Source organism: Hemicordylus capensis, chromosome 1 (genome assembly GCF_027244095.1).
Source record: "Hemicordylus capensis ecotype Gifberg chromosome 1, rHemCap1.1.pri, whole genome shotgun sequence".
Taxonomy (NCBI): Eukaryota; Metazoa; Chordata; class Lepidosauria; order Squamata; family Cordylidae; genus Hemicordylus; species Hemicordylus capensis.
The window spans coordinates 73,754,673-73,780,125 of record NC_069657.1 but is presented as its reverse complement, the minus strand read 5'-3'; the positions used below and the strand labels follow the sequence as shown (position 1 = coordinate 73,780,125).

The 25,453-nt window shown below is 44.8% G+C and overlaps 1 protein-coding gene across 3 annotated transcripts in view; it reads left to right on the top strand.

Moving 5' to 3' along the window:
* LOC128339410 (cytosolic phospholipase A2 epsilon-like) overlaps positions 1 to 24,207 on the top strand; it is a 70,861-nt gene extending 46,654 nt beyond the window's left edge. The window contains exons 12-22 of one of the 3 annotated variants that reach the window (XM_053283289.1): positions 636 to 775; positions 4,299 to 4,390; positions 5,254 to 5,390; positions 5,623 to 5,845; positions 9,083 to 9,197; positions 10,000 to 10,137; positions 14,970 to 15,077; positions 16,469 to 16,630; positions 19,124 to 19,293; positions 22,979 to 23,165; positions 23,929 to 24,207. In XM_053283289.1, the coding sequence (XP_053139264.1) occupies positions 636 to 775; positions 4,299 to 4,390; positions 5,254 to 5,390; positions 5,623 to 5,845; positions 9,083 to 9,197; positions 10,000 to 10,137; positions 14,970 to 15,077; positions 16,469 to 16,630; positions 19,124 to 19,293; positions 22,979 to 23,165; positions 23,929 to 24,158 (1,702 nt within the window). In that variant the 3' untranslated portion in view covers positions 24,159 to 24,207. Of the gene's footprint in view, positions 1 to 635; positions 776 to 4,298; positions 4,391 to 5,253; positions 5,391 to 5,622; positions 5,846 to 9,082; positions 9,198 to 9,999; positions 10,138 to 14,969; positions 15,078 to 16,468; positions 16,655 to 19,123; positions 19,294 to 22,978; positions 23,166 to 23,928 lie in introns of all 3 variants that reach the window. The other 2 variants (XM_053283288.1, XM_053283290.1) reach the window with 2 other exon arrangements.
* Positions 24,208 to 25,453: the final 1,246 nt, after the last annotated feature.

The following is a 25,453-nucleotide window of genomic DNA, read 5'->3' as shown; positions in this document are numbered from 1 at the left end:
TATACCATTTCTCCCATGCTGGTGGGCAGCAGAGGTAGATAGGTGAGGCAGTGAAGCAAGGGAACATCTTACCGCCCTGCTGGTGTCCCAGTCAACTGCTGCTTGAGATGACTGCCTCACCTTGCCTCATGGAAGGGCCACCCCTGTTTGCCATAAAGTAACATGGACATGTGAGATGACGTTTTCCTATATCTAGCCTTCATCTCTTTGAGTGTGTGTGTTTAAAGAGTACTAGTCAGAGGTAGGTAGGTGAGGCCTGTAATTTTGACTTGGTGCTTTAGGTGCAAAAATGGCTAAGACAAATACTGGTTAAGGCCCAACATATAAAAGGCAAAACCAGCGGTTTTGGTCCCCTAGGCAAACTTCAACATTAGCACCTAAGTTTAAAACTTAAATTTGATTGGCTGAACTTAAAAAAAAAATCATCTTGGTTTGCACTAAAATGCATTATGTGTACATGGGCCACATTAGCTTTTGGAATACACAATGAAGAACAATTTTGGTCCTTGCATAGTAGGGGGAAAAAGTTTATTTTTTTACATGCATGCTCTGCTCTGACGTTGAGCTCTGAGCAAGAGCCCCAGCTGCTCATGTTAACTGGAAATTCTGAGACACGCTAAAGTACTGTGTTGCAGGCAGAGAGGTCTAGATGTACGCTTGTCATCTGACTTGTGTGTCGAGGAGCAAAATTTCCTAAGCAAGAGAAGGAAATATGTTGCTGCTGCTGTGAAGAAGGTGCTCCAACTAAATGCAGAGCTACAGGATGATGAGGTAGGTACGGCAGGATCCTCCTTGTTCCCTGGTCCTCTTTCCTCTGTAAGACTAGAATGGTCTGCTAGCTGCATTTTATGGACTAGTGCACAATGTCCTGTGATGAGGTACCAATAATTTATGTGTGTAATTTATGAGGTACCAATAATTTATGTGCAGGACCCAAAGCATCATGCAAGGTCACACAATGATGCACTGTCTGGGAGAGCTGAAGAATGAGTTCCAGAATACAAGTTCTGATTTTATTAGGTGAGGGCTTCTCACCCTTTGAAGACTGGCTGGCACCCCATGAGGTACAATAGGCTGATACCAGAAGAAAATATTGCCCTCTCCCTTGTGCTGTTTTCTACCCATGCAAGGTGGACTATTAGGTTTAGATCTCAGGAAGGAAAGGAGAACAGAAATGAAAGAGAGAGGAGAACCCCACCACACCCCGCAATGTGCACTGAAAACAATATATTAAGAAGACAGAGCATCCTGGAGAGAATCTATCTATATGGTCACTAAGAGTTGACACCAACTTGACGGCACTTAACCAACCAACCAACCAACCAACCAATGTTTTGAGCCAGAAGACTCTTTTTTTAAAAGGAGCATCTGACTCAGTCTTATCAAGCTTCTCAAGATTAGTCTTCTGAATCAAAATGCATTTGGACTTGTTCTCATTGTATCTTTTGAAGTCTATTCCTGCTTTCATCCCTGAGCTGGATCCCAGCCATTGTGCTTAAAGTATGAGGAGAAGGTCAGCAATAGTTTGCCACAATAATCTCTGTAAGAAAAGCTTAGAAAATCACCCTATTATAAAGAAATAGTGTTAGTTGTGCATTAGCCCCTATTTCAGGTCTGGTGGTCTATGAGGACTTGTGATATATAGAGTGGGGCACAACTGGTGACAAAGGTATCCAGGTTTATCCAGAATAAGACCTTTGTATGACACAGAAGTACTTTTTATGTTGTTATTATTTCTTGCTTACACAGTCAGACAGGTCTTATTGATTGGTTTGTTTTATCCAGACATCGAGCCCTTCCCAAGGACAACCCATTATCAATATGATTGTTGTTGTTATAGATATCATCGCAGAAAATAGGCTGTTCCCAGTAAAGTTGCTTTTTGTAATTGGCTGATGGTGATTTTGATCCCTATGGTGTTGAGGTGCTCTTCAAGGTGTTTTGGAATTGCACCTAGGGCGCCAATTACTACTGGGATTATTTGGGTCTTCTTCTGCCACAGCCTGCCTATCTATCTATCTATCTATCTATCTATCTATCTATCTATCTATCTATCTATCACATTTCGATCCCACTCTTCCTCCAAGGAGCCCAGAGCAGTATATGTTGTTATGTTTATCCTCACAACAACCCTGTGAGGTAGGTTAGGGTACGGTTTCAATTTGTAGATCTTTGTATTTTGTTATTTGTTCGATTTCTTTTTCTTCTATTCTGCTATCACCTGGTATTGCTCTATCGATTATTTTAACTTGTTTTTCTTTCTTCTCGACTACAGTTATATCTTGTGTATTGTGTGGTAGATGTTTGTCTGTTTGTAGTCGGAAGTCCCATAATATTTTTAAATCTTCATTTTCTACAACCTTTTCAATTGTATGGTCCCACCAATTTTTGGCTACAGGTAGCTTGTATTTTTTGCAGATGTTCCAGTGTATCATCCCTGCTACCTTGTCATGCCTTTGTTTGTAGTCAGTCTGTGCGATCTTTTTACAACAGCTGATTAGGTGGTCCACTGTTTCATCTGCTTCTTTACAAAGGTGGCACTTGCTGTTTGTTGTTGATTTTTCAACTTTTGCTCTTACTGCATTTGTTCTTAGTGCCTGTTCTTGTGCAGCCAATATTAAACCCTCTGTTTCTTTCTTCAAGTTGCCATTCTTAAGCCATTGCCAGGTCTTGGTGATGTCTGATTTTCCAGTTATATTGTGCAAATATTGACCATGCAGTGGTTTATTTATCCATTTTTCTGCTTGTTTCTTGACTTGTTCTTTCTTGTAGGCCTGCTTCTTTTCATTGGTGTTGAATAGTTTCGCATTATTGACCATTTTAAGTTAATCTTCTCCACTGTCCTTGATATATTCTTCAAGGCCTCTTTTCTCCTCCTTTACTCTTTGATGGACTTGCAGCATTCCTCTTCCACCTGAGCTGTGAGGGAGGTATAGCGTATCTACATCACTGCGAGGGTGCAGAGCATGATTGATGGTCATTATTTTCCTAGTCTTACGATCTAGTATCTCTAGCTCTGCTTGGGTCCAGTCTATTATTCCTGCAGTGTATCTGATAATAGGTATAGTCCAGGTGTTTATGGCTTGTATGGTGTTCCCGCCATTGAGTTTGGACTTTGGGATTTTTCTAACTCTCCTGATGTATTCACTTCCAATTTTTCTTTTAACTTCAGTGTGTGCGATGTTATCAGCCCGGAGAATGCCCAAGTATTTGTAATGTTCTTTCTTTTCCAGGTTCTTGATGTTGCTTCCATTGGGCAGTTCTATTCCTTCTGTTTTTGTTATTTTTCCTCTGTTCATTATTAATGCAAAACACTTGTCTAGTCCAAACTCGATTGCTATATCGCTACTGAATATATGGACAGTGTTTAGCAGTGTTGTTTATTATTATTATTATTAATAATAATAATAATAATAACAATAATAACAATTTATTCGATTTCTATACCGCCCTTCCAAAAATGGCTCAGGGTGGTTTACACAGAGAAATAATAAATAAATAAGATGGATCCCTGTCCGCAAATGGCTCACAATCTAAAATAAACATAAGATAGACACCAGTCACTGGAGGTACTTCCATTATAGGCAATGGAAGAGGAAGTGGGAGAGGATAAGCCATCTTCTTGCTCTGGAACTGGGCCCTACATACATGATCCCATGGGCTGCTGCCTCAATGTAATTGGACCAATGCCTACAATCAGAAGTTTATTTTCTAAATGTTTAAATGTATATATCATCTTTCGTTAAAACAATCTCAGGGCGGTTCGCACAAAAGTTAGAACAAGACTACAAAAATTACACAATTAAAATATCAGCTAGAATATAAAAATACAGAACTGATTAAAAGATTAAAAAACAAGCACAATATAACCATAAGATGCAAATCAGCAGCAATAGGAACAATCATATAAAAGCCTAGGTAAAAAGCCAAGATTTCACACACTTTCTAAAAACTGTGATTGAGGAGCGGATGGCCACTGGGAGATCATTCCAAAATCTGGGGGCAACAACTGATAAGGCCCTGTCCTGCATGCATGACAGCCAAGCCTCCCTCATTGTCAGCACCCGGAGCAGAGCCCTGCCCCCCAATGACCTCATCGTGGGCAGCGACTTTTGGGAGCAGGTGGTCCCTCAGGTATCCAGGGCCCAAACTGTTAGTTGTCAGTGCTAGTAATAGAAAACATCCGTTCAATCATTTTCTTTCATAAAATTGTTCTTTTGGGATAGTGTTCATTAGTATACTGTAAAAGAGTGGGACCTATGTCATGCTTTCTGTCTTCTTTTTTACCCCCTGAAAAGGCCTCAGTAGTGAAAGGGGAGGTAATCACATCATCCTTCCCCTCCTCCTCCTCTTCGTGGGCTCACTTCTCTTGGCTGTTCCTGTGCCTCAGGTATTAACTATCTGCTGCCCAAGCCAATCTCCTCCTTAGCCTCACTCTCATATATCCTCCTCCTACTCTGCATCCTCGCAAGATTCCCCTTTGCCTCTGTTCTCACAAGGACTCCCAGTCTCCACCCCCCACTGTTCTTTATTAGCAACCCTGCATGTTCAACTGGGCATGCACGGCAGCTTTGGCTCTTCTTCTGGGTTCTCCCAGTCATTGCCCCTTGTGTCTTACGCAACTGTGGAGGGGATGGCTGTTGGAAGCTGGATGGGGAGTGGGTCCCTGGTAGGGATGTTCATGAACCTGTTCGGAGGCCTTTTTAAGGGCCTCCAAACTGGTTTGAACAACCGGTTGTTTGGCTGGTTCGAAGTGGGGGGGGTTGGACTTTAAGGGTGGTGTATGGTGCACTTACCCCTACCTCCACTCCCCCCCCCCACTGGCGCTCCATTATTCAAAGCTCCTTTGGGGAAGCAGCATACCTCCCTGCCACCTCATCCCCTCTTTGCTGGAAAGTACCTGGTGTGTGTGCACGTACTGGGTGTGTGCACATGCATGCCTTGCTCATACGCGCCAGGTACTTCTGGGCACTTCCGGGCAAAGAGAGGACGGGGCGTCAGGGAGGTATGCTGCCGCTCCAAAGGAGCCTTGAATAACAGAGAGCCGGCAGGGGGAAAGGGGATGGAGTGGTAAGTGCACCCATATCCGCCCTTAAATTCTTACACACACACCTGCCTTCAAACCACCCCTGCCCCGTTCTGTGCACCTCCCTAGTCAGTGGGGATCCCGGCCAGAGAAGAGGGAGGTGACATAGTCAAGGGGTGGGAACTCTGACATTTACCATTGCCTCCATATCTTTGTGTGCTAAACAGGTGCCTGTAGTGGCAATCATGACAACAGGTGGAGGAACCAGGTCATTCACGGCAATGTATGGAAGCCTCCTGGGTCTGCAGAAACTGAATCTGTTAGACTGCATCACATACATCACGGGTTTATCTGGCACCACATGGTAAGGAAGATTTGTTTTTCATTTAATATCTCTTGCTTGCCCTTCTCACTATATATATTTCAACATGCTATTGCAAGACAGTTTGAAAATAATATATAAAGCTTTATATGGTTGTCTGCCTCTATCTGCTTCTTTCATTGGAGAAAATAATAAAGCAGGAATTACAGGTGATCATTGATACTTTTTTGTTGCATATCTCTATTATCATTTTCTTATATTTTTGTTTCTTCAGGACTATGGCAAAATTATATGAAGATGCTGACTGGTCACAAAAATATCTGGAGGAACCCATTAATGAGGCCCGGAAGCAAGTTACCAAATCCAAGTTTAGCTGCTTTTCCAAGGATCGTTTGAAATATTATTATAATGAACTGGAACAAAGAACCAAAGAAGGATACAATACTTCATTTATAGACCTGTGGGGGCTTGTCATTGAGTCCATGATACATGATAAGGTAATGGCTGTGTTTTTCATTTTGAAGCATGCTATCTGAGAGGGCTAAAAGGAGACAGATATTTAGAGCACAGCCAAGATGATTTGAAGAAAGGTGATTTGAAAGAAGTGTGGAGAAAATACATTTTCTCACATAATGTATGATTAGTTTGTGGAATTTACTGCCACAATATGTGCTGGTGGCCACCAGCTCATATGGCCTTACAGTAGTATGACCTGCAGTGATTCCTCAGGACTAGTTTCGGTGTTTGGGGACATCAGTGTTTGAGGTTGGGGTAGTAGAAAAATTTCTGTATATTTTCTGGGAGCCCAACCAAAGTATGGTGTCAAATTTCAAAGTAGGGGGTTTGGGGAAGTAGCGTTGTTTACCTTTTACCTTAACTTTATTTTGAATATTTCTTTAAACTTGAAAAAGCTGTGTCAGTAGCACTTTAAATTTTGCTGCTCTTCCTGGAAGCCAGCTCCTGATGGCCACCATCCCACCACCCCCATAACACACCAGGGCATTCTGGCAGAAAAAACTGTGGCCAACAGTAGCCAGTCACTGAGAAGAATATTGACATTTGAAGTGCTGCTGCTGGCATAGCTTTTTCAAATTTAAAGAAATATTTTAAGACAATGCTGAGTTATATCTTCTTCCTCATGTACCACCTTGAACATTTTCACCATGCTCATTAGGGTCCCCATGAAAAGTACCAAATTTCCACCACATCCTTCCCCCAACCCGACCACTAAAGGATTGGTAGAAAATGATTGGAGGATATTTATCCTAGCGCTGCTTTACAGGAGAAATGGAAAAAACCATGGATGGCAGGGGCGGATCGGGGGGGGGGGGAGGATGCAAGGTTCCACTTGCACCCCCTGTGAATTTGAATTGAATTGACCTCACCCGCCCACAGGGCAGGCATGCCGTCGGCATCACCCACTCTGCCTGGCCACTAGAGAGTTGAGAAGGGAGAGAGAAATGCTGCCAAGTCACTGTCCTCACACTACCTGCAGCTGACTCAGCTGGGGCTGGGAGGGAGGGAGCTTGGGGGCTGGGCTGCTCACTACCGAGTCTCACTCTCAAACTGACTCGAGGCTGGGAGAGAGGAAATATTTATTTATTTTTGCATTTATATACCGCCTTTCGTTAAAAGACAACCCCAAGGCGGTTTACAAAAGTTAAAAACATACAATAAAACGACAATAAAAACAGGCATAAAAACAATACAACAGGGGGGCTGGTCTGCTTGTGAGGAGTATTCTAGCTCTCCTCCACCAGCGCAACAGCCACCATGCGCGCTGAACCCATGCTGTGTCCAGACGGATAAACAACACGTGGCACTTTCCACCAGCCGGCGGCTGTGCTTTCCCTGGCTCTGGTTTCTCCACTTGCTCCTCCCCTGAGCTGCCTACAGGAAAAGGGTGGCAGCACAGCAGCATCAGTTGATTTGGGTATGGTTCGAACTTGAACCGAACTTCACCAGGCGGTTTTGTGCACACTCCTAGCCAGCTGCAATACATGTGTACATCATCTAAGAACTAAAAGGAAGCATGCTTTTTTCTTTAGAACTACAGTTTGACACATTCGAGTCCAGTGGTCAGGTTCCCTTCCTGCCTTCACCATTTAATCTGAGGAGGGAGAGAAAATCTAGTCTTTGCTGAGAAGTTAAAGGGAAGCAGCAGCTACAGAAAGGTCTTGTTGCTGCAGAACAGGCAGGACTAAAATGGGCCAACCCTCTTTTTTATTATTTTTTATTTTTATCTATAGACTTAATTTTCACATATTGTTATATGTAAAACAACCTCCTATATCTCTTTTTTTAAAAAAAAATGTTCTGATTTTTTAAAACACCACTGCAAATTTGACTGCTGCAGGCCCAGTGGCCAGGATAATAAAAACATGATAAAGCACTGAAAGCTGGAAGTACTGAAATGCTATCGCCTTTCCATCTCTAGGGGTTTAGACTTTGTCAAAAATCACAATAAGCATCCATCCCCTCGGATGGTACCGACCACCCTAGCTGGCTCATGTCCTATGAGCAGCAGTAGCTGAGGAACAACAGCAACAGTAGAAAAGGGCTAATGTCTTTAGGCTTTACTTGTGAGCTTCCTGGAATGATTTGGTTGGCCACTACTGGTAAGCAGGATGCTGAACTAGGTGGATCCTCCATCTGATCCAGCAGTGTTCTTATGTTCATGTGTGGCCACAGGTATGGCCACAGGCTACATTTATGCATATACAGTTCATGTACATGAGTGATTCTGAGCTCCTCTGCCTGTTTCCATCCATCCACATCACAAGTGACTGAGTTACATTGTCATGGGCCATGCAGTCTACATTGCAGGCCACTGCAGCATCTATAAGCTACCAGATTTCACCTAAAGCAAAATTCAATGTGGATTTGGAAGGTCCTTTATTATAAAATTCCATTATACACCATGATCTATGCATACATGCATGCCATCTATATATTTAATTCTCCTGGGTGTGCCAGGGAAAAATGCATCCCGGCAGCCCAGCTGATTGGCTGGGCTGTGGGGCGCCTGATTGGCTGGCGCACCCAGGAGAACAGCGGTGGCGGTGGCCATGGCCGGGGAGCCAGGCGGGCCCAGCCGCGGAGGCGAGGCGGCGGGCCTGGCTGGGCCCGGCTGTGGAGGCGAGGCGGCGGGCCTGGCTGCGCTGCAGGCCAGGCGGCTGCGGCGGGCCAAGCGGCAGCGGGCCCCAGCCCAGCCGCAGATGTGAGGCGGCGGGGGCGGCCCGGCCTGCCCGACAGCACGGTGGTGGTGGTGCGGCGGGTCGGGGTGGGGGCGGCCCGACCCGGCCGCGGCGGCGGAACTCGGCACTTGGCCCAGCTGCGGCAGCGGGACTCAGCACTCGGCCCGGCCGCGGCGGTGACACTCAGCCACGGCACTCGGCGGCGGGCCAGGCGGCGGTGGGCCCCAGCCCGCCCGACAGCGCGGTAGTGGTGGTGCGGCGGGGTGGGGGGCGGCCCGACCCAGCTGCGGCGGCGGCACTCGGCCCGGCCGCGGCGGCGGCACTCGGGTCAGCTAGTATTTAATATTAAATGTTCGCTCATTTAATGTTCAGTTGAAATCTAAGATCTGAAGAGATCTGGGTATGTTTCTGTGCATGTGCGTATACACACTCACACTTACACTCACACTCACACACTCAGATCTTAAATGTCAGCGGAACTTCAAATGAGTGAACCTTAAATATTTACCATAATTATTTTTGTCTTTCATCTGGCAGAAAGACAATCATATACTTTCAGATCAGCAAGCGGCTGTGACTGAGGGTCAGAATCCTTTCCCCATTTATCTGGGTATCAACCTCAAAAGCAACTACAGTGCTCAAGATTTTAGAGGTAAAATTGCTATTCTAAATTAATAATTGAGATTGTATTGAGGTTCAGAGAGAGGGGCTTGACTGGAGGAGTGGTGTCTAGCTCAATGTTCAGTTCACAAATGAAAAATACATGGTTTGGAGCTCTGTGTGGAATTCTGATGATGGGATGGGGTTTCCTTCCATTAGAGAGTGGAACAGTCAGCACTGGCTTACCATTATCTCACTCTGTGCTTCTGGAGAGGAGAAAGGAAATGCTCCTGCTCCATCAGATTAACCCAACCGTAATGGTTATCTTTTGAAAGCAGCAGCTCCTCCGCTGCAACTGATCTCCATTTATTAGGCAAGGGTGACTACTGCCAGAGAAAATTAAGAACAGTGGCTGACATCCAGAGCAATGATACAAGGACTCAAGGAGGGGTCTATCTTTTTGCAGCCAGAGGCTTCCCCACTGCTGCTACCTTTGTGGGTGCTGGGGTCTTGTGTGTGAGATCTGGGGCAATCTTCTGTGCCTCCTGAAAATCCCCGTGCCTTCCAAATCTATGTCCCATAGGGCTGCATGACCCTCAGGCCGGCTAGCTTTTCCAGAGGTAGATAAGAACATTCATAATCACTCTCCCCCGCGCCCCATTCCCGGGAGCAGTGGCAGTGGAGGAAGCCTCTGACGGTGTTAAGAGCAGCCTCTGGCTGCGAGGTTGCAGCTTCTCTTGTCTCCTGTTGGTATCCTGTTCCTATGGTCTGGTCAAGTTTCAAGTTCTGTATCGTCTAGTCAGTTTGACTGAATCTCTGATCCAGATTAAAACTCCCTTTTGTTGCACTGACAGAATGGCTGGAATTCACACCTTATGAGGTAGGAAGCTTTAAATATGGAGCATTCATTCGTTCAGAGGATTTTGGTAGTGAGTACTTCATGGGACGACGGATGAAGAAGCTCCCAGAATCTCGGATCTGCTTCATGCAAGGTGAATGTATTAACTGTGGAAAAGGAGTCACTTAGTAAGGAAGTGGGGTTTGTTTGTTTTTTAAGCTAAGTAGGGATAGGTTGAGATCATGTGACAAAATTCCAACCACCCATAATTTTTACTTGTAGTTCTCTTTTTGTCTCAACTATTTACTAAACTATTTTTGTTTTCTCATGTTTTATTTTTCTTGTTTCACCATTCACCAGCATAGCTACTACAGGGACAGATGGTGCCCTGAAATATGTATACCACATCTTGCTGAAACCATCACATACTGAAATGAAGTGTCTGATGGCAATTTAGACTCAAGACTGGTAACATTGTTCTTGTGAGCTATACTGTGCTGTTATGCAATGGGCACTGTTTAGTTTCTGTTCCAAACAGCTAGACATGGCACTATGCCTAGGGTGACCAGATCAAGCTGCCATGAAACTGATACTACATGCATGTTTGTTTCAGTAGTCATTGCTCAACCACTACATTTGTAAAGAAATATATTATGAAGGCATCATGAGTGTTGTTTTCCTCCAAAGAAAACTTAATCTATAAAGATTGTGCCGAATTTTGCCGCAGTTTATTAAAGAGAAGCATAAAACAATATGTTTGCCTGAACGAGGCTGTATTTTACACAGCAGGATGCATGCACTGTGTGCGGCCAAAAAAAGGAGGTTTGCACACATTGTGTCTGCAGGTTCGTGTTCAGCAGAACTATCCTGGGTTGTGAGGAGTTTAATTTCTGCTCCTTCTCTTCCCCGGAGACCTTGTTCTGCTGTAACTCTTTTAATGGGTTCTCTGCAGATAAAATTTCCTGTATCCAGGCTGATTTGGACTCCACTATTTCTGCAAAGTCTATGAAGGGGATGTCCAGCAATCCCTCTTGCAGTATGAGTTTGGATCAGTTTCAATCTGAGATTCCTGAGGATGTGGACAGACTGCTTGGGGCGGTGCAGCCTACCACTTGTTTTCTGGATCCTTACCTAGGGAAGTGCACGGAACCACTGCTAGGCGGTTCAAAGCTGACTGGGGTGCCTCTTTAAGGGCGGGGGAGGGTGCACTCACATCCCCATCCTTGCCTGACTTGGCTGTTTCTATCAAGCAGGGAGATTGTTGGAGGTCGCCTAGTTAATATCATAAATGCATCACTGAGGGAGGGTAGGATGCCTCCTTGTTTGAAAGAGGCAATGGTTAGACTGCTTCTTAAGAAACCTTTCCTGGATCCCTTATATAATGGATAGTTACAGGCCAATCTCCAATCTCCTGTGGTTTGGCAAGGTGATTGAGAGAGTGGTAGCCAACCAGCTCCAAGCTGTTTTGGAGAAAACATTGTCTAGACCCATTTCAAAGTGGCTTTAGAGCTAGTTATGGATTTGAGACAGCCTTGGTCGGCCTGATGGATGACTTTTACCGGGGAATTGACAGAGGGAGTGTGACTCTGCTGATTCTTCTGGATCTCTCTGCAGCATTTGACACCATCAAACATAGTATCCTTCTGGATTACATGGGGGAGTTGGGGATAGGGGGTATTGCTTTGCAGTGGTTATGCTCCTATCTCTTGGGTAGATTCCAGATGGTGGAGCTTGGTGACAGTTGTTCCTCAAAACAGGAGCTGTTATATGGAGTCTCTCAGGGCTCCATTCTGTCACCAATGCTTTTTAATATCTACATGAAACTGCTGGATGAGGTCATCAGGAGATTTGGTGCAGGGTGTTATCAGTATGCTGATCACACCCAAATCTATTTTTCCTCCTCCTCCTCCTCCGGTGGAAATGGCATTCATTCCCTAAATGCCTGCCTACAGGGAGTAATGGGCTGGATGAGGGATAACAAATTGAAACAGAATTCAAGCAAGACAGAGGTGCTCATTGTAGAAGATTGGACTATGAGGAGTGAATTAGATCTTCCTGTGCCAGACAGGGATATACTCCCCTGGAAGAAACAGGTATGCAGCTTGGGAGTACTCTTGGATCCAGGCCTCACCATGGTATCCCAGGTGGAGGCTATGGCCAGGAGTAGGGGTATGCACAAAATCACCTGGCCAGGTTTGGTTCAAGTTCAGACCAGTCCTAAACCAGACTCGATCAGTTTGGTTTTGCCCCCCATCGAACCCCCCTGTTTGGTTTGGTTTGGGTGGGTTTGTGGAACTTCTTTTAAACAAAATTCTTTTTTAATACTTATCTACCTGGGGGACTTCTATGAGGCAGTGGTGAGGGGTCCGTGGAGGGTCCCCTCCTGCCAGTCTTCCTTGATGCAAAAATCGCCAAGTTCAGGCAGTCTTCGGATCTTTCCTGGCCTATTCCCTGGTACAGCGGCCATTTTGGAGACTGCCATGCATGCGCAGTGGGACCCTGCATAGCCTGGGTCATGAACCAGCCACACAGGGGCCCACTGTGCATGTGTCGCAGCCTCCAAAATGGCCACCGTGCCAGGTAATAGGCCCAGAAGACCACCCGAACTGGGTCATTTTTTTGCATAAAGGAAGGGGAGCTGGAAGCTCCATGGACCCCCCCTGCCACCTCAGAGAAGTCCCCCGGAGGGGATAAGTTTTTTTAAAACATTTTTTTAAATACCCCGAACCAGGGGAGGGTGTGTGCGGTCCGGGGTCGAGCTGAACCACAGGTGGTTCAGCTTGACCCCAAACCTTTGAACCTAATCAGTTTATGAACTGGTTCGGATTCGAACCTTTTTGCACACCCCTAGCCAGGAGTGCTTTCTATCAGCTTTGGCTGATCCAACAGCTGCATCCATTCCTTGAAGAGAATGATCTCAAAACAGTGGTGCATCAGCTGGTAATCTCCAGGCTTGACTATTGCAATGCACTCTACATGGGACTGCCTTTTTATGTAGTTCGAAACTTCACTTATTTCAAAATGCAGCAGCCAGATTGGTCTCAGGGTAACTCGGAGAGACCATATATTATGCCTATTTTAAAGAAGTTGCACTGGCTGCCGATATGTTTCCAGGCAAAATTCAAAGTCCCGGATATAGGGATGTGCACAAAACCGGTTTGCCCGGTTCAGTTCGGATCCGAACCGAACCAAATCCTGCCCAAAGGATTTGGGCAGAGGGCTGATTTTTGGTTAATTGTTGAAGTTTACACATCTTTAAGGTTTTTCCTCATAATAAGTTATAATGGAGCTTTCAGCAGCCCCATAAGTGCACTTGCGGGGTGCTGGGGTGGTCCAGAGCGAGTGGTGGTGTAGTGCACATAGGGTGCCAACCACCCCCATGGGTTTCTAACCCATGGGGTACAGGGTTCTCTTGTTTCTGAGGTATTGAGTGTGGATTCTATGATAGCATATTAGAGTGGATTCATGGTGTCTCATTGAAAATCTCATTTGCTATCATAGAATCCACACTCAATACCTCAGAAACAAGAGACAATTAACCAAAACAATTAACCAAAAATCAGCCCTCTGCCCAAATCCTTTGGAAAAATTCAGGTAGCTTCCTTGCCCCTAACCGGCACTACCACCAACCCCACACTGCTCTAGGCCACCCCTTTCCCCCCGACGTGAAGTGATACACCCTTCATTATATCTAATGGGGGAAAACCTTAAAGACACGTAAACAAAACTTCAACAATTAACCAAAAATCACCCCTTTGCCCAATTCCTTTCAAATAATTCAGGTAGATTCCTTGCCCACCCTAGGAACTACCACCCACCACAATCCACTCTACGACACCCCTTTCCCCCCGACGTGAAGCTATACATTTGCTGCAATCCTCATTATTCTCTATGAGGAATTTAAAAATAATTTAACAATTCACCAATAATCAGAGGAGTGTCCAATTGCCTTGGGATTTTTTGGGTGGTAGGCAGCCCTGTCTGTCTACCACCCACCCCGCCTTTGTGCCCCTAGGTGCTCCACAATAGGGGATATTGACTGGTTCGGGTCCCATTATACTCTATGTGAAAAATAATTAAAAATATTTCAAATATTCATAAAAAAATCATAGGGGTGTCTGATTGCTTCAGGGTTTGCATGGTTGTTGGCACCCATGGCTGCTACACAATAAGTAATAATGGCCTGGTTCGAGTCCCATTATATCCTATGAGAAAAAATAAAAATATTTTTCAAAAATTCATAAAAAATTGTACGAGTGTCCGATTGCTTTGGGGTTTGGGTGACAGGTACCCCTGGGTGCCAGCTACCATCCTAGCTACTTTTTGAGATCCAAACCAGTCCAAACCAGTTCAAAACGAACCACCCCCGGTTCGGTTCGGATCCGAACCAAACCGGGGGTGGTTCTGTTGGATCCGAACCTCCGAACCGGAACCGGTTTGGATACGAACCGGTTCGCACATCCCTACCCGGATATTAGCTTTAAAGCCCTGAATGGCTTGGATCCAGGTTACCTTAGAGAGCACTTTTTTCTGCATGATCCCTACTGCACATTAAGGTCTTTTAAGGAGGTCCGTCGTCTCCAGTTACCACTGATACATCTGGTGTTGACTCATATGTGGGCTTTCTATGTAGCTGCTCCTGGGCTGTGGAATGTGCTTCCAGCAGAAATCCGTAGTTTGAGCTCATTGTTGGCCTTCAAGAGAGCCCATAAAACATATCTGTTTGGTATGAACTTCCAGGGTTTTAAAACTGTTTCAAATGTTTTAATTGTTATTGGTTTTAAACTGTTTTTAAGATTCATTTGTATTGATGGTTTTTAAAATAATCACTTTGTGGGTTTTATCTTTGTTGTTGTGCAATGCCCAGAACCATCTGGATGGGGCAGTATATACTGTAAATATAATAATGAATGAATGCAGATATGCAGTGGGTTTCAGCTCAACAGTGAAACAATCTGTTGTCTTCCAAAATCTTCTATTTTATAGGGACGTGGAGCAGCATATTTTCATTTGATTTTATGTTTTTCTGGAATATGGCCAATAGCTCAGAAGACTTCTGGCATAACTGGACAAGAGACAGAATACAAGACATTGGTAATGCTACCCTGCCACCCCCCGCATCCCCGTATTTCCTTTCTTGGTTTGTTATTAAAATTATGCCATGATGGTCCTTGTTTGTTAGATTAATTAGCTAGTTCCAATGTAATCTTGTATGATCATATAAAAAAGAACATACCCAAGCTGATTGAGAAGACACACTGACCCATGAAGAGTGGAAAGCATATACTACAGTATATTTTATAGACAAAATTCTCCCAGCTACCTTGACAAGTATAGCGAGAGACAAAATTGTCTTCATATCTATCTCACAATAATGGAGGGCTCTTACCTTCACTGCATATTCAGACTACATGTGGCAACCAAGATTATCTTCTATATATTTAATTCTCTTAGATGTACCCGATGCGTACAACTAAGAGAATGGCTTATCCCATGCATGGCAGCTTTCGTGAGAGTTCTGAGAGCTACCAGATAGCCATGGGATGGGGGGGGAGGGAAGAAAATGGTGGCTGCAGTGGTTGTGGCGCCTGGCCGAAGAAAATGGTGGCGGCCGAGTGGCTGCGACTGGGCAGCAGGTGGGCTGGCACCTGTGACTGGCCGACTGCGACTGGGTGGTGAGCGGGAAGCTGCAACTGGGTGGCAGGCAGGCAGCCGAGTGTCTGTGACTGGTAGTTGGCTGGCCGGCAGACAGCCAGTAAATGGCGGTGGCAGGGCAAGTGGTGCAAAAGAAAAAGATGGGGTGATGGACGGGTAAGAAGAAGGCGGTGGGGGGGAGGACGATGGGCAGGCAAAAAAGCGGGGGCAAGAGGGGTGGGGGGAGAAAGCGGCGGTGGCAGTGAACTAGAGGTGCAATGCTCTGTGCCAGATCAGCTAGTTTTAATGAAAAGCAGTATAGAAATTGAACAACAATAAAACAAACATTTTCAGAAGCTGGAACTTGGAGATCTTGTTTCATATTCATTTTTATTTATCAGTAGCAGTGATTACAGTCAAAATGCACGTTTCATTTTGTACCCACAGTGGTTACAGCTTGCGTAGGTGTCTTTAAATTTATACACACACACACACACACACACACACACACACACACACACACACACATTTTAATGTCTAGAGCTAATATCCATTGCTAACTGTTAAATGTATTGCCACTTACAAAGTTGCCTTCTACTGAGTCAGATCATTGGTATCATGACATCATCCAGTATTAACTATTCTGACCGGCAATGGCTCTCCAAAGTCTCAAAAAAGTCTTCCCCAGCCTTGCTTCCTGAGATCTTGAGAAGATGCTAGGACAGAAACTAGGACCTGCAAGCAAAGGATGTGACTGAGTTATTCAACATTCCTATGGCTTGTTGCTGGGACCCATGAGCAAGAGCACATATAGGCAAGGGCCTTTAACCATTATTTCTGTCTTTATGCAGATGACTCTCTTCTACCTTCACCCCTTGATATAAAAACTCACCTGGTTGTGCCCCAAGGCCAGCTTTCCTCTACTCTCCGAGATGTCTTAACAGGGCGCCCAACAATGGCAGAGTATCCCAACTTCCTGAAAGGCTTCCAGCTGCATGATGACTACTTGGGGAGTGAGGCATTTTCTGCATGGAAAGGCACAGTAATAAACTTAGATTTGTGGTGTTGGTGTTTTGTTAGCTGTTTAGGGTGCTGTCAACTATCAGAAAGAACACATGCTTATGACCAGAGTCTAGCCTGCTCAGGCCACAAACCTGATAAGGATGTAACCTTCCATATTTGACAGCAGCAAACAGTCTTATTTTATATTAAGTGAATTAGGAGTTCATTGTGCGACACAAAGCAGCCTAGCAGAACATCATTTCTACTGGCAGCTTGCTCCACCAAAGGCATTCTGGAAGATTAATTTCAGAATACACATTTCCGATAAGGAGAGGGTCAAAGCAGCTGGAAAACCTATGTCAAATAACATGCAAAATAGCTGTGGCAAAATGTAGACTTTGTAACTGTTTTTGCTACAGTACATCAATTTGCATGGATGCCATTACATTGGTTGTGCAACTGCATTGTTCCACATTCTTTTTTGCCTTAAAACTTTCTTCGGTCCAGAGAGTTTTTCCACATTTGAATGACATGTGTACATCTTTATTGTTCACACAATATCTTCCAACATTCTCAGTGCTGAAAAACAGCATCTGCTAGTGAATATATCATATTCATTTCACTTCAAATGGTTTTCCTTTAGATAAAATGGATAGTATACAGTTAGAAGGTAAATACCTGCATTCGTTATGAATTCTGTATAGCCTGGAGAAAGGGCACCTATTAAACAGGGCTGTGCAAATTAATTCAAATACAAATCAATTCAACTCAAATCTGGGTGATTCAAATTTGAATCATCCCTTAAAAGGGAAATTTGATTTCAATTCAAATTTCTTAAATTTGATTTGAATTCTATTCGAGAGCAGTTTAGTACCATTAAAAACCCATTCAGGCCAACTGATTGGTCAAAAAGGCAGCCAAACAGGATTGAATAAATTTGAATTCAATTCAGATTTTTGGACCAGATTCTAATTTGATTCTAATTCAAAACAAATTTTTGGAAATTGATTTGAGTTAGGAACAAATTCAAAAATTCAGTTTGTGCACATCTCTAATAGGTGATATTAAACAGGTAGAGTTGGACGGTGGACTAGAACTATTTTGTTGGGGGATAACCACAGCACTCCTTCTGTGTAAATGATTTTATGATGTCACCCAATTAAAGAAAGTCAATAGATCTTATGAGTTTTAGTCAATTACTACTACAAATAAGTAAAGGTAAAGTTGTGCTGTCTAGTCAGTGTTAACTCTTGGCAACCACAAAGCTCTGTGGTTGTCTTTGGTAGAATAGAGGAGGGGTTTGCCATTGCCATCTCTCGTACAGTATGAGATGATGCCTTCCAGCATCTTCCTATATCACTGCTGCCCGATATAGGTGTTTCCCACAGTCTGGGAAACAGCAGGGATTTGAACCAGCAACCTCTGGCTCCCGAGGCAAGTTACTTCTCCACTGCAAATACTACTACAAATATTTGCTGTATATACCACTTTTCAACAACTTTCCAAAGCAGTTTACATAGATAAAAAAAGAAATAAAGATGGATCCCTCCCTGTCCCCAAAGGGCTCACAATCTAAAAAGAAACATAAGATAGATACCAGCAATAGCTACTGAGGGGTACTATATTGAGCCTGGATAGGACCAGTTGCTCCCCCACCCCCCGCTAAATAAAGAAATTGAATATATGTGCATATGAGTAAAAACAGTGACTGACATGTCAAACAAGGTGGTGCTTGCCTTCTCTAGCTTTTGCAAGTTTTTGCATTAAAAACAATACATTTTCTTTTTAAAAAATCTGCTGCCTGATTAATTGTAGCACCTTTTGAGTCAGTTGAACTTTTAAAAATTGATTTTGCTATCTGATTAATCAGTTAAAGATTGAAGTTAATTATATTTCAAAAGATGCGTGCTGGGCTGTTTCTGGATTAGTCGAGGGCAACTCTCAATTCAGACTGTGGTTGTGAGTAGCCAGACCTACAGTAGATGTGTTCTTTTGCTCACCAGTCTTGAGATCAGCTGGAGGAATGGGGGAGAAAGGAGTCCGAAGTACAGCAAGCAGAAAGTTCTGCTTATTTGCCATGCAAAGACAGAAGACCAGTCTTCTAGTTTTATACCAAACATGGTAAATGCAGAGATTATATACTGCCTGCTGAAGACAGGGATTGATGCTGTACATCTCTGCTCTTTAAGTTGGAAAAGAGCTATGAATCTTCTGCTCCACAGCAGCTCACTAGGCTGAATCCCAGCCTCAGCCCATGTGGTTCCTAATACAATATCTAGAGACCGTGACAGTAACACAGTTGCACGCTGCCCATGAAGGAATTGAAAGGACAGTCTCCTCTAAATGTGTGTTTTGTACCCCACTTTCAGACTTTTTACTATTGCTTAGTAGTAATAAAGGAAATTTGGGAGGAAGCAGAGCGTTACTCCTTTAGTAACTTGTCCTTATATAATTCAAGGACTTGTCCTTATACAAATCTGATCTGAATTGTGTTTCCTTTTCAGATAGTGTGCTGGATTCTCAACCTAACAGACTCATGGAAACAGTGGAGACGGCTCTGTCTGTAGTAGATAGTGGATTTTTCATCAATACCAGCTTTCCACCCCTTCTGAGACCTCAGAGGAAAGTGGACATTATACTACATTTAAATTACAGTGGAGGATCACAGACCTGGGTAAGTATCAAACTATCCCTGCCATTCTTTTATCAGCTCCAGTGCAGTTTTCTGATATTTGAACTGATATCAGAAAAGATAATACTTTGCCCATTTTTCAAATAGTTTGCAAACCTAGCCTTTTTACTGCAGACTTTGGCTTATCTTTGCACATATTTTTTCTTTTCTTTTTCTTTTTAAGGCCAGGGTATACATAACCTGGAATATATTGTTGATTGGAAATGGTAGTATCTTTCCCTAGATATTGTTGCAGAGAAATTACTTATCTACTGTAAGTAATTGAACAGGAAGCTTACTTTAACTGAGAAACAAGTGTTTGATATTTATTACTAACTAAACATAGGGCAAGAAAACAATAAACAGTCTCTTATGCAGTGAGAGACAGAACCTCTCAGTTTGAAATTCAAAACAGCGAGTGAGGAGGAGACAACAAACATTGTGACACCACCCACAAGCCAGTACATAGACACAGTCAAACAAAGAAGCATGATACAAATACAAATAATGGAGACAATGTCTTTGGAAAAATCCCAACAGATATTGTGGCCATCAAGATTTTGAGTGCTACCTGGAATGTGATTGTGTGAATATCATGGGCAGGCACTAACTCAATAGTAGGGGTGTGCACAAAATCAGCTTGGCCTCTTTGGTTTGAATTTGAACCCAATTCAAACCAGGGTGGGTAGGTTCAGTTTTGGTTTTGCTCGACCCCCATCCCCCTGATTCAGTTTGAATTCGAGCCCAAATTGAACTGGTTCTAAAAGGTTCTACATAGGGTATAATGGGGATTCGATCTGGCCCGTTATTCCCTATGCAGAGCACCAAGGGGCACAAAAACGGGCTAGGTGCCTACCACCCACAAAACCCCAAATCAATCGGATACTCCAGTGATTTTGAATGATTTTGGGGGGAGATTTTTTAAAAACATTTTTTGCATTTTTTTCCATAGGGAATAATGGGGATTTGAGGGTGCCCCATCTGCCCCCCTGGGGGGTGCTTGGGCACCCAAGTGGGTTTGGGGGCTAGGCACATTGTGCCACAACTGAAGCCCCAAGTTGGTGAGATTCATGGTTTTTTTTTTTTTAAAGCTTCCATTCCGGGTTGGAGAGGTTGCAAACGCCCAAGGCCTTGTTCCTCATCTAAGGCCACCTCCTGCTCCAACAGGTGCTGGAGCAAGAGGAAGGTGGAGTTCCACCAGGTAGCTACATCCGCGGGGGTGAGGAAGGCCATGCTCATGCTGTCACTTGCAGAGCAAGCACCTGGACTTCTCACTCCGGTGGAAGTGAGCTGCTATCTTGCAGGCCTTGTCCACAAGGGCTGCCGTGGCAGCAACAGCTCCCTGGATGGGCTCACCCTGTTCCCTGGATGCCTTTGCCTCCTTGACAGCCAGGTGGAGCATTTGTGCCATGCAGCGGATGTTCACACACTCCAACACTGGCTTTACTGCTGTGGTGACATTGGAGCCATTGTTTGTTACAATGAAGCCCCGGGTGAGGTGTGGCAACCCACCTATCCACTCTTCCATTTGTCTGCCGAGTGTGGTGTGCTTGACATCCTCTTTGGTGTGCTTGACATCCAATTTCTCCAAGTTCAAGACAACCCACCTGAGCTGAAATGCAGTGTGGAATGCTCTGGAAACAGAGGCAGCACCACTGGAGATCCCCTCTCTCTCCGGGCCCCGCCTATGAGCAGTTAGGGCCAGGAGAGCAGCACGTATTCCACTCACACTGTTCCACAGATCAGTGGTGAAATGCATGCTGTGTCAGCATGGCTGACATGAGCTCCCTGCATCTTGCATACAGGGAGGGAACCACATTCTAGCTGATCGTGGTTCTTGAGGCAGTCTTGTAGTTGGACGCAAGCATCTGAATAATCTGGCAGAAGCCGGGGTTCTCAACCACCTGAAAAGGTTGGTCGTCCATTACCATCATCTCCCCTATGAGGCAGGTGAGGAGACGTGTGGCCACATGACCAGGACATTTCTTGCCTGATGACTATGTCCACCGCTTGACTGGCAGCGTGCCCTGCTTCAAGGAAGCCTTTTTACAGCCCTGGTCAGCGCTAGTCACAGGCACACTAGGTGTGCTAGCGCTGTCAGCAGAGTCAAGGAGATCCGGGTGATGCTGTCGCATTTCTCATCACATGGAGGTCATCCCCAGATGCTTAGCATTCTTCCCCCGACTGACCTGTACCCTGCAGTGAACACAGTGAGCAGCGATTGGGTCATCTTGAGGGATTTCAAAAGGCCGCCAAACAATGCTGCTCTGGTTGGCCTCAGACATTCTTAATGCCTTCTTGGGCCTCTTGGCCTCTTTTGGCAGCTCTAGGTGGGCTGCTGGTGGTCTCCCGCCATTGTCACCCACCTCCTTTCCACCCTGTGCATTGGAAGAAGTGCCTAGCTTCAGCTGCACCTCCACCTTGGCAACAGACTCTTCCTCCTTGGAGCCAGACTGGGTGGACCCAGAACTGGACTCCACCATTACCTGGGCATCACTGAGTGGAGAGAGGAGCATTGGGGGTGGGGCTACAAGATGGAGGGGAAATCTGGCTGCATTGCCAGCTGTCAAGCCCCTCCACCCCTGCCATGGAAGCAGCTTCCCTGGCAGGAGAGCCCCCCCCACTGCTGGGCTCTCCACAGGGTGGCAGCACTGGCGGTGCACCCATCGGTGGACCCACTGGCTCAGTGGCAGAAGGCTCCTCTGCATAGAAGAGCCTTCACACTAGCACCTCATCTGGGTAAAGAACTCACCAATGGGGACCTGTGGGATCCCATGCCAGCGTCTTCTCTGCCCCCAACCCCAGCCTCCCGCACCAGCTTGGGGACCCCTCCTGTCTCTGCCTGCCACCCTGCTGCGAGCCTTGCTCGCCACACTGTACTCAGACATGACCCCTGTGGGTGTGGGCTTTCTTTTTTTTTTAAAGATTTTTTTTTAAAAAATAAATAAATTAGAGAGGTAAACAAACAAACAAACAAACAAAAAAACACCCTAAATTAATCATGCACCTGCCCACCTACTCCCCCCACAACAACATAATACAAATACAATGGGGGGCAACTAAGGGAGACCTACAAAAAGAAGAAACAACCTGCAAAGAAAAGCACAGAAAAAAAATACCTCCCCCAACCCAAACAAGAAAGGAGGCCCTATTTAGTGGAAACTAAGGACAAAGGGGACTCCAAAAAGGAAACCACTTAACCCTCGTTGTTAACCCTCATTGTCCTGAAGACTCTTCTGCCCCAGTCCCTGGTCAGGAAAAAACAACACCACCCTTACCTGACCAGTGGCCGGCTGGCAGCACACTTAGCTGGGGCCTGGGGGAGGGCAGAATGGGCAGCCTTCCAGCTACCCACCCACACAAACAAATTAAAAGAAACATTGAATAAAACCAAATAAAAAGCTGGTGGGGAAAAATGTGCGGGGGGAAATAGGTCAGAAACAAGGGAGGGAGGGAAAGAGGACAGAGGGGAGGCAGCCACTGCACTGGTGTCTGGAGCAGATGGTATGCTAAGCAGGGAAAGAGTTAAAAAAAGAAAAGTACCTGCTCCAGAGAAAACAAGGAACCCCTCGCCCCGAAAAAATGCTACACAACATAAATAATGCTACACAAAAATGTGTTGATAGGTTATTGGTTTTGTCTTTTATTTGACTTGAACAGTTTGTTTTGTGATGATTTAATTATCCAGAATCTGGACCAATTTGCAGCATATGTCTCTGAGCTGGAAATCCCCTTTCCCAAAACAGAGCTCAGTGAAGAAGACAGGAAAAACCTGAAGGAGTGCTACGTGTTTGAAGATCAAGATGATGTTGCTGCTCCAATAGTGCTCTTTTTCCCATTGACAAATGATACCTTCAAAAAATACAAAGCACCTGGTAAGCTGTGAAAAACAATTATTCCCCCCAAAAGCAGAATTTTCAGTCAGACCCCAGTAATACTCCTCATCAGTACTTGCAGGTACTGAACAGATGGAATCAATAATTCCATATGACATGGGAGAATGGCCCAGTGATCTCTGGAAGAAGCCCTCACTATGAATGCTCTCCAGTTCATCCATTTCTCATCCATTGTGTATTGCAGAGGACTTTGGGGAAGCACAGTCTCTCACTTTGTTTTCCATTCTTCCCGAGTGCCTTGTGTGAAGTGAGAAGATACATTCTGACTGTTCAGTGACATTAAGGGGTGTGTGGGGTGGTGGTGGTGGTGGTGGTGGTGGTGGTGTGTGCAAGAACATTGCATATGAACATTGCTCCTGAAATTTCCAGTATGCTGCATAAAGCAAGAACATCACCCTAAACTTTCCCATGAGTTCCAGAGGTCTGTGGAATAAGAGACCTATTCTGCTGCTTTTGATTTTCCCCAATGCCTTGTATCAAAGCAGTGCTTTCAGCTAAATAGGCTCTAAGGAGTCTATGCCTTGTAGATTTTGGTATGATTTCATACTGAGTTTTATATACTCCTAGAGAAGTCTTCTGGTCACTTTCTAGGTCATAAGTCGCTACCAAGGCTCAGAGATCAATTTTGAAGCAATGCTAAAAATATATTATCCTTGTCAAGTTCATGTGACTGGGACAACTCTATTGTAATATCCTAGGTTAAAGCCTGATCAGTGAACAAACTGTGTTATATTTCCTGCAGGTGTAGAACGCAGTCCCGCAGATATGGAAGGAGGCAATATAGATGTCTCTGGTTATTTTTCTCCATTTTCCACAAGTCAAATCGCCTTCTCAGAAGAGAATTTTGACAGATTGGTGAAAATGACTGATTACAACATCCTGAACAACAAAGACAAGATTCTTGAAGCCATGCGGGCAGTTGTCGAACGGAAGAAACAGCAGAAGTCACAATCACTAGGCTGCACGTTTTAAGGGACTAAATGGTAGACTAATAAATAAAAGTTTTAATTGAAATTTAAAATTACTTACCTGATTAATTATTGGGACTGAATTTGGAGAACACTCTGCTGGGTGAGCCACATAGATAAGGCAGCTCCCCCTCTTTATGCTGAATTTGATGCAAAACAGTTGCATGAACACCAACTTAAGCATGTGAAGAGGGCAGGGATGTTCTGAGACCCCGCCCACCCTGATGTCACTGAGGGACATTCTGACACTGTCAGGGTGTCCTTCAATCACATGTGAGAGCTGTTCATCCAAATGGTGATGTCAGGGCGAGTTCATTCTTGGCATGTTGCTGCCCTCTTCATCTGCGTGGGCTGGTGCTCATGCAAACCAGCCCAGTGGCTTTTTCTTCCCATTCATATTTAAAGTTAATAGAGATTTTGAATTTCAGGATAAAACTACACTGGGCCTGATCAATAATTCCATATGACATGGTATTATGCATAGCTAGTAAAATGTGGAGGAAAACCACCTGTGGTGGCACTAGTTAGGGTTTAGAGAGTTTAGCTTGAACTTGAAACACTTGGGTTCAAAATCCTGTTCAGCCATAGAAGCCCATTGGGTAGTGGACCATTCACTTTCTCATAGCCAACCTACATCATGATGTTGTTGTGAGGATATACTCCCCATGTATATCACTTTGGGCCAATTGGAAGGACAACACAGGGGTGTATCTATAATTGTGTGGATGGGTTCAAAGAATCTGGGCCCCCCAGCTACTGAGGGCCCCCCAGTTCCACCCCTTCCTATTACCTTCATTATCTCCTTCACGCCGAGGGGCCTCCAGGGAGAGGGGTGAACATAGGCCCCTTCTCCCTAGCTATGACCCTAGGAGGACACAATACAAAGGAAATAAATAAATGCATAATGCACACTTCCCCTTTCACAAGATTTGGGCCTGAATTTCACATGCCTTTATTTGGAGAAGCCAAAGAGGTGAATGTAAATGCTTTGCATATATGAGCAGGGGCACGCTTACCCCTGGACCTTCGAGCCGAAGTCCAGGGCCTCCACACCCCCTGAGGGTCCCCAAATCATCTTTAGTCTGTCCTGGGTGGTGTGGTTTGTGCCCTCAAGAACCGGCATGTTAAAAAATGATACTTAACTTGCAGAGGGGGGCCTCCAAAGGCCTTTAGGTCCAGGTTCCAAAATTACCTAGGTGCACCTCTGTATATGAGTCAATGACTGACTTCCTGACTAATGCTGTGTGTGTGCAGTTAGAAAAGACATGTGTGCAGCAATAACATCCCTGCTTCAGAAGC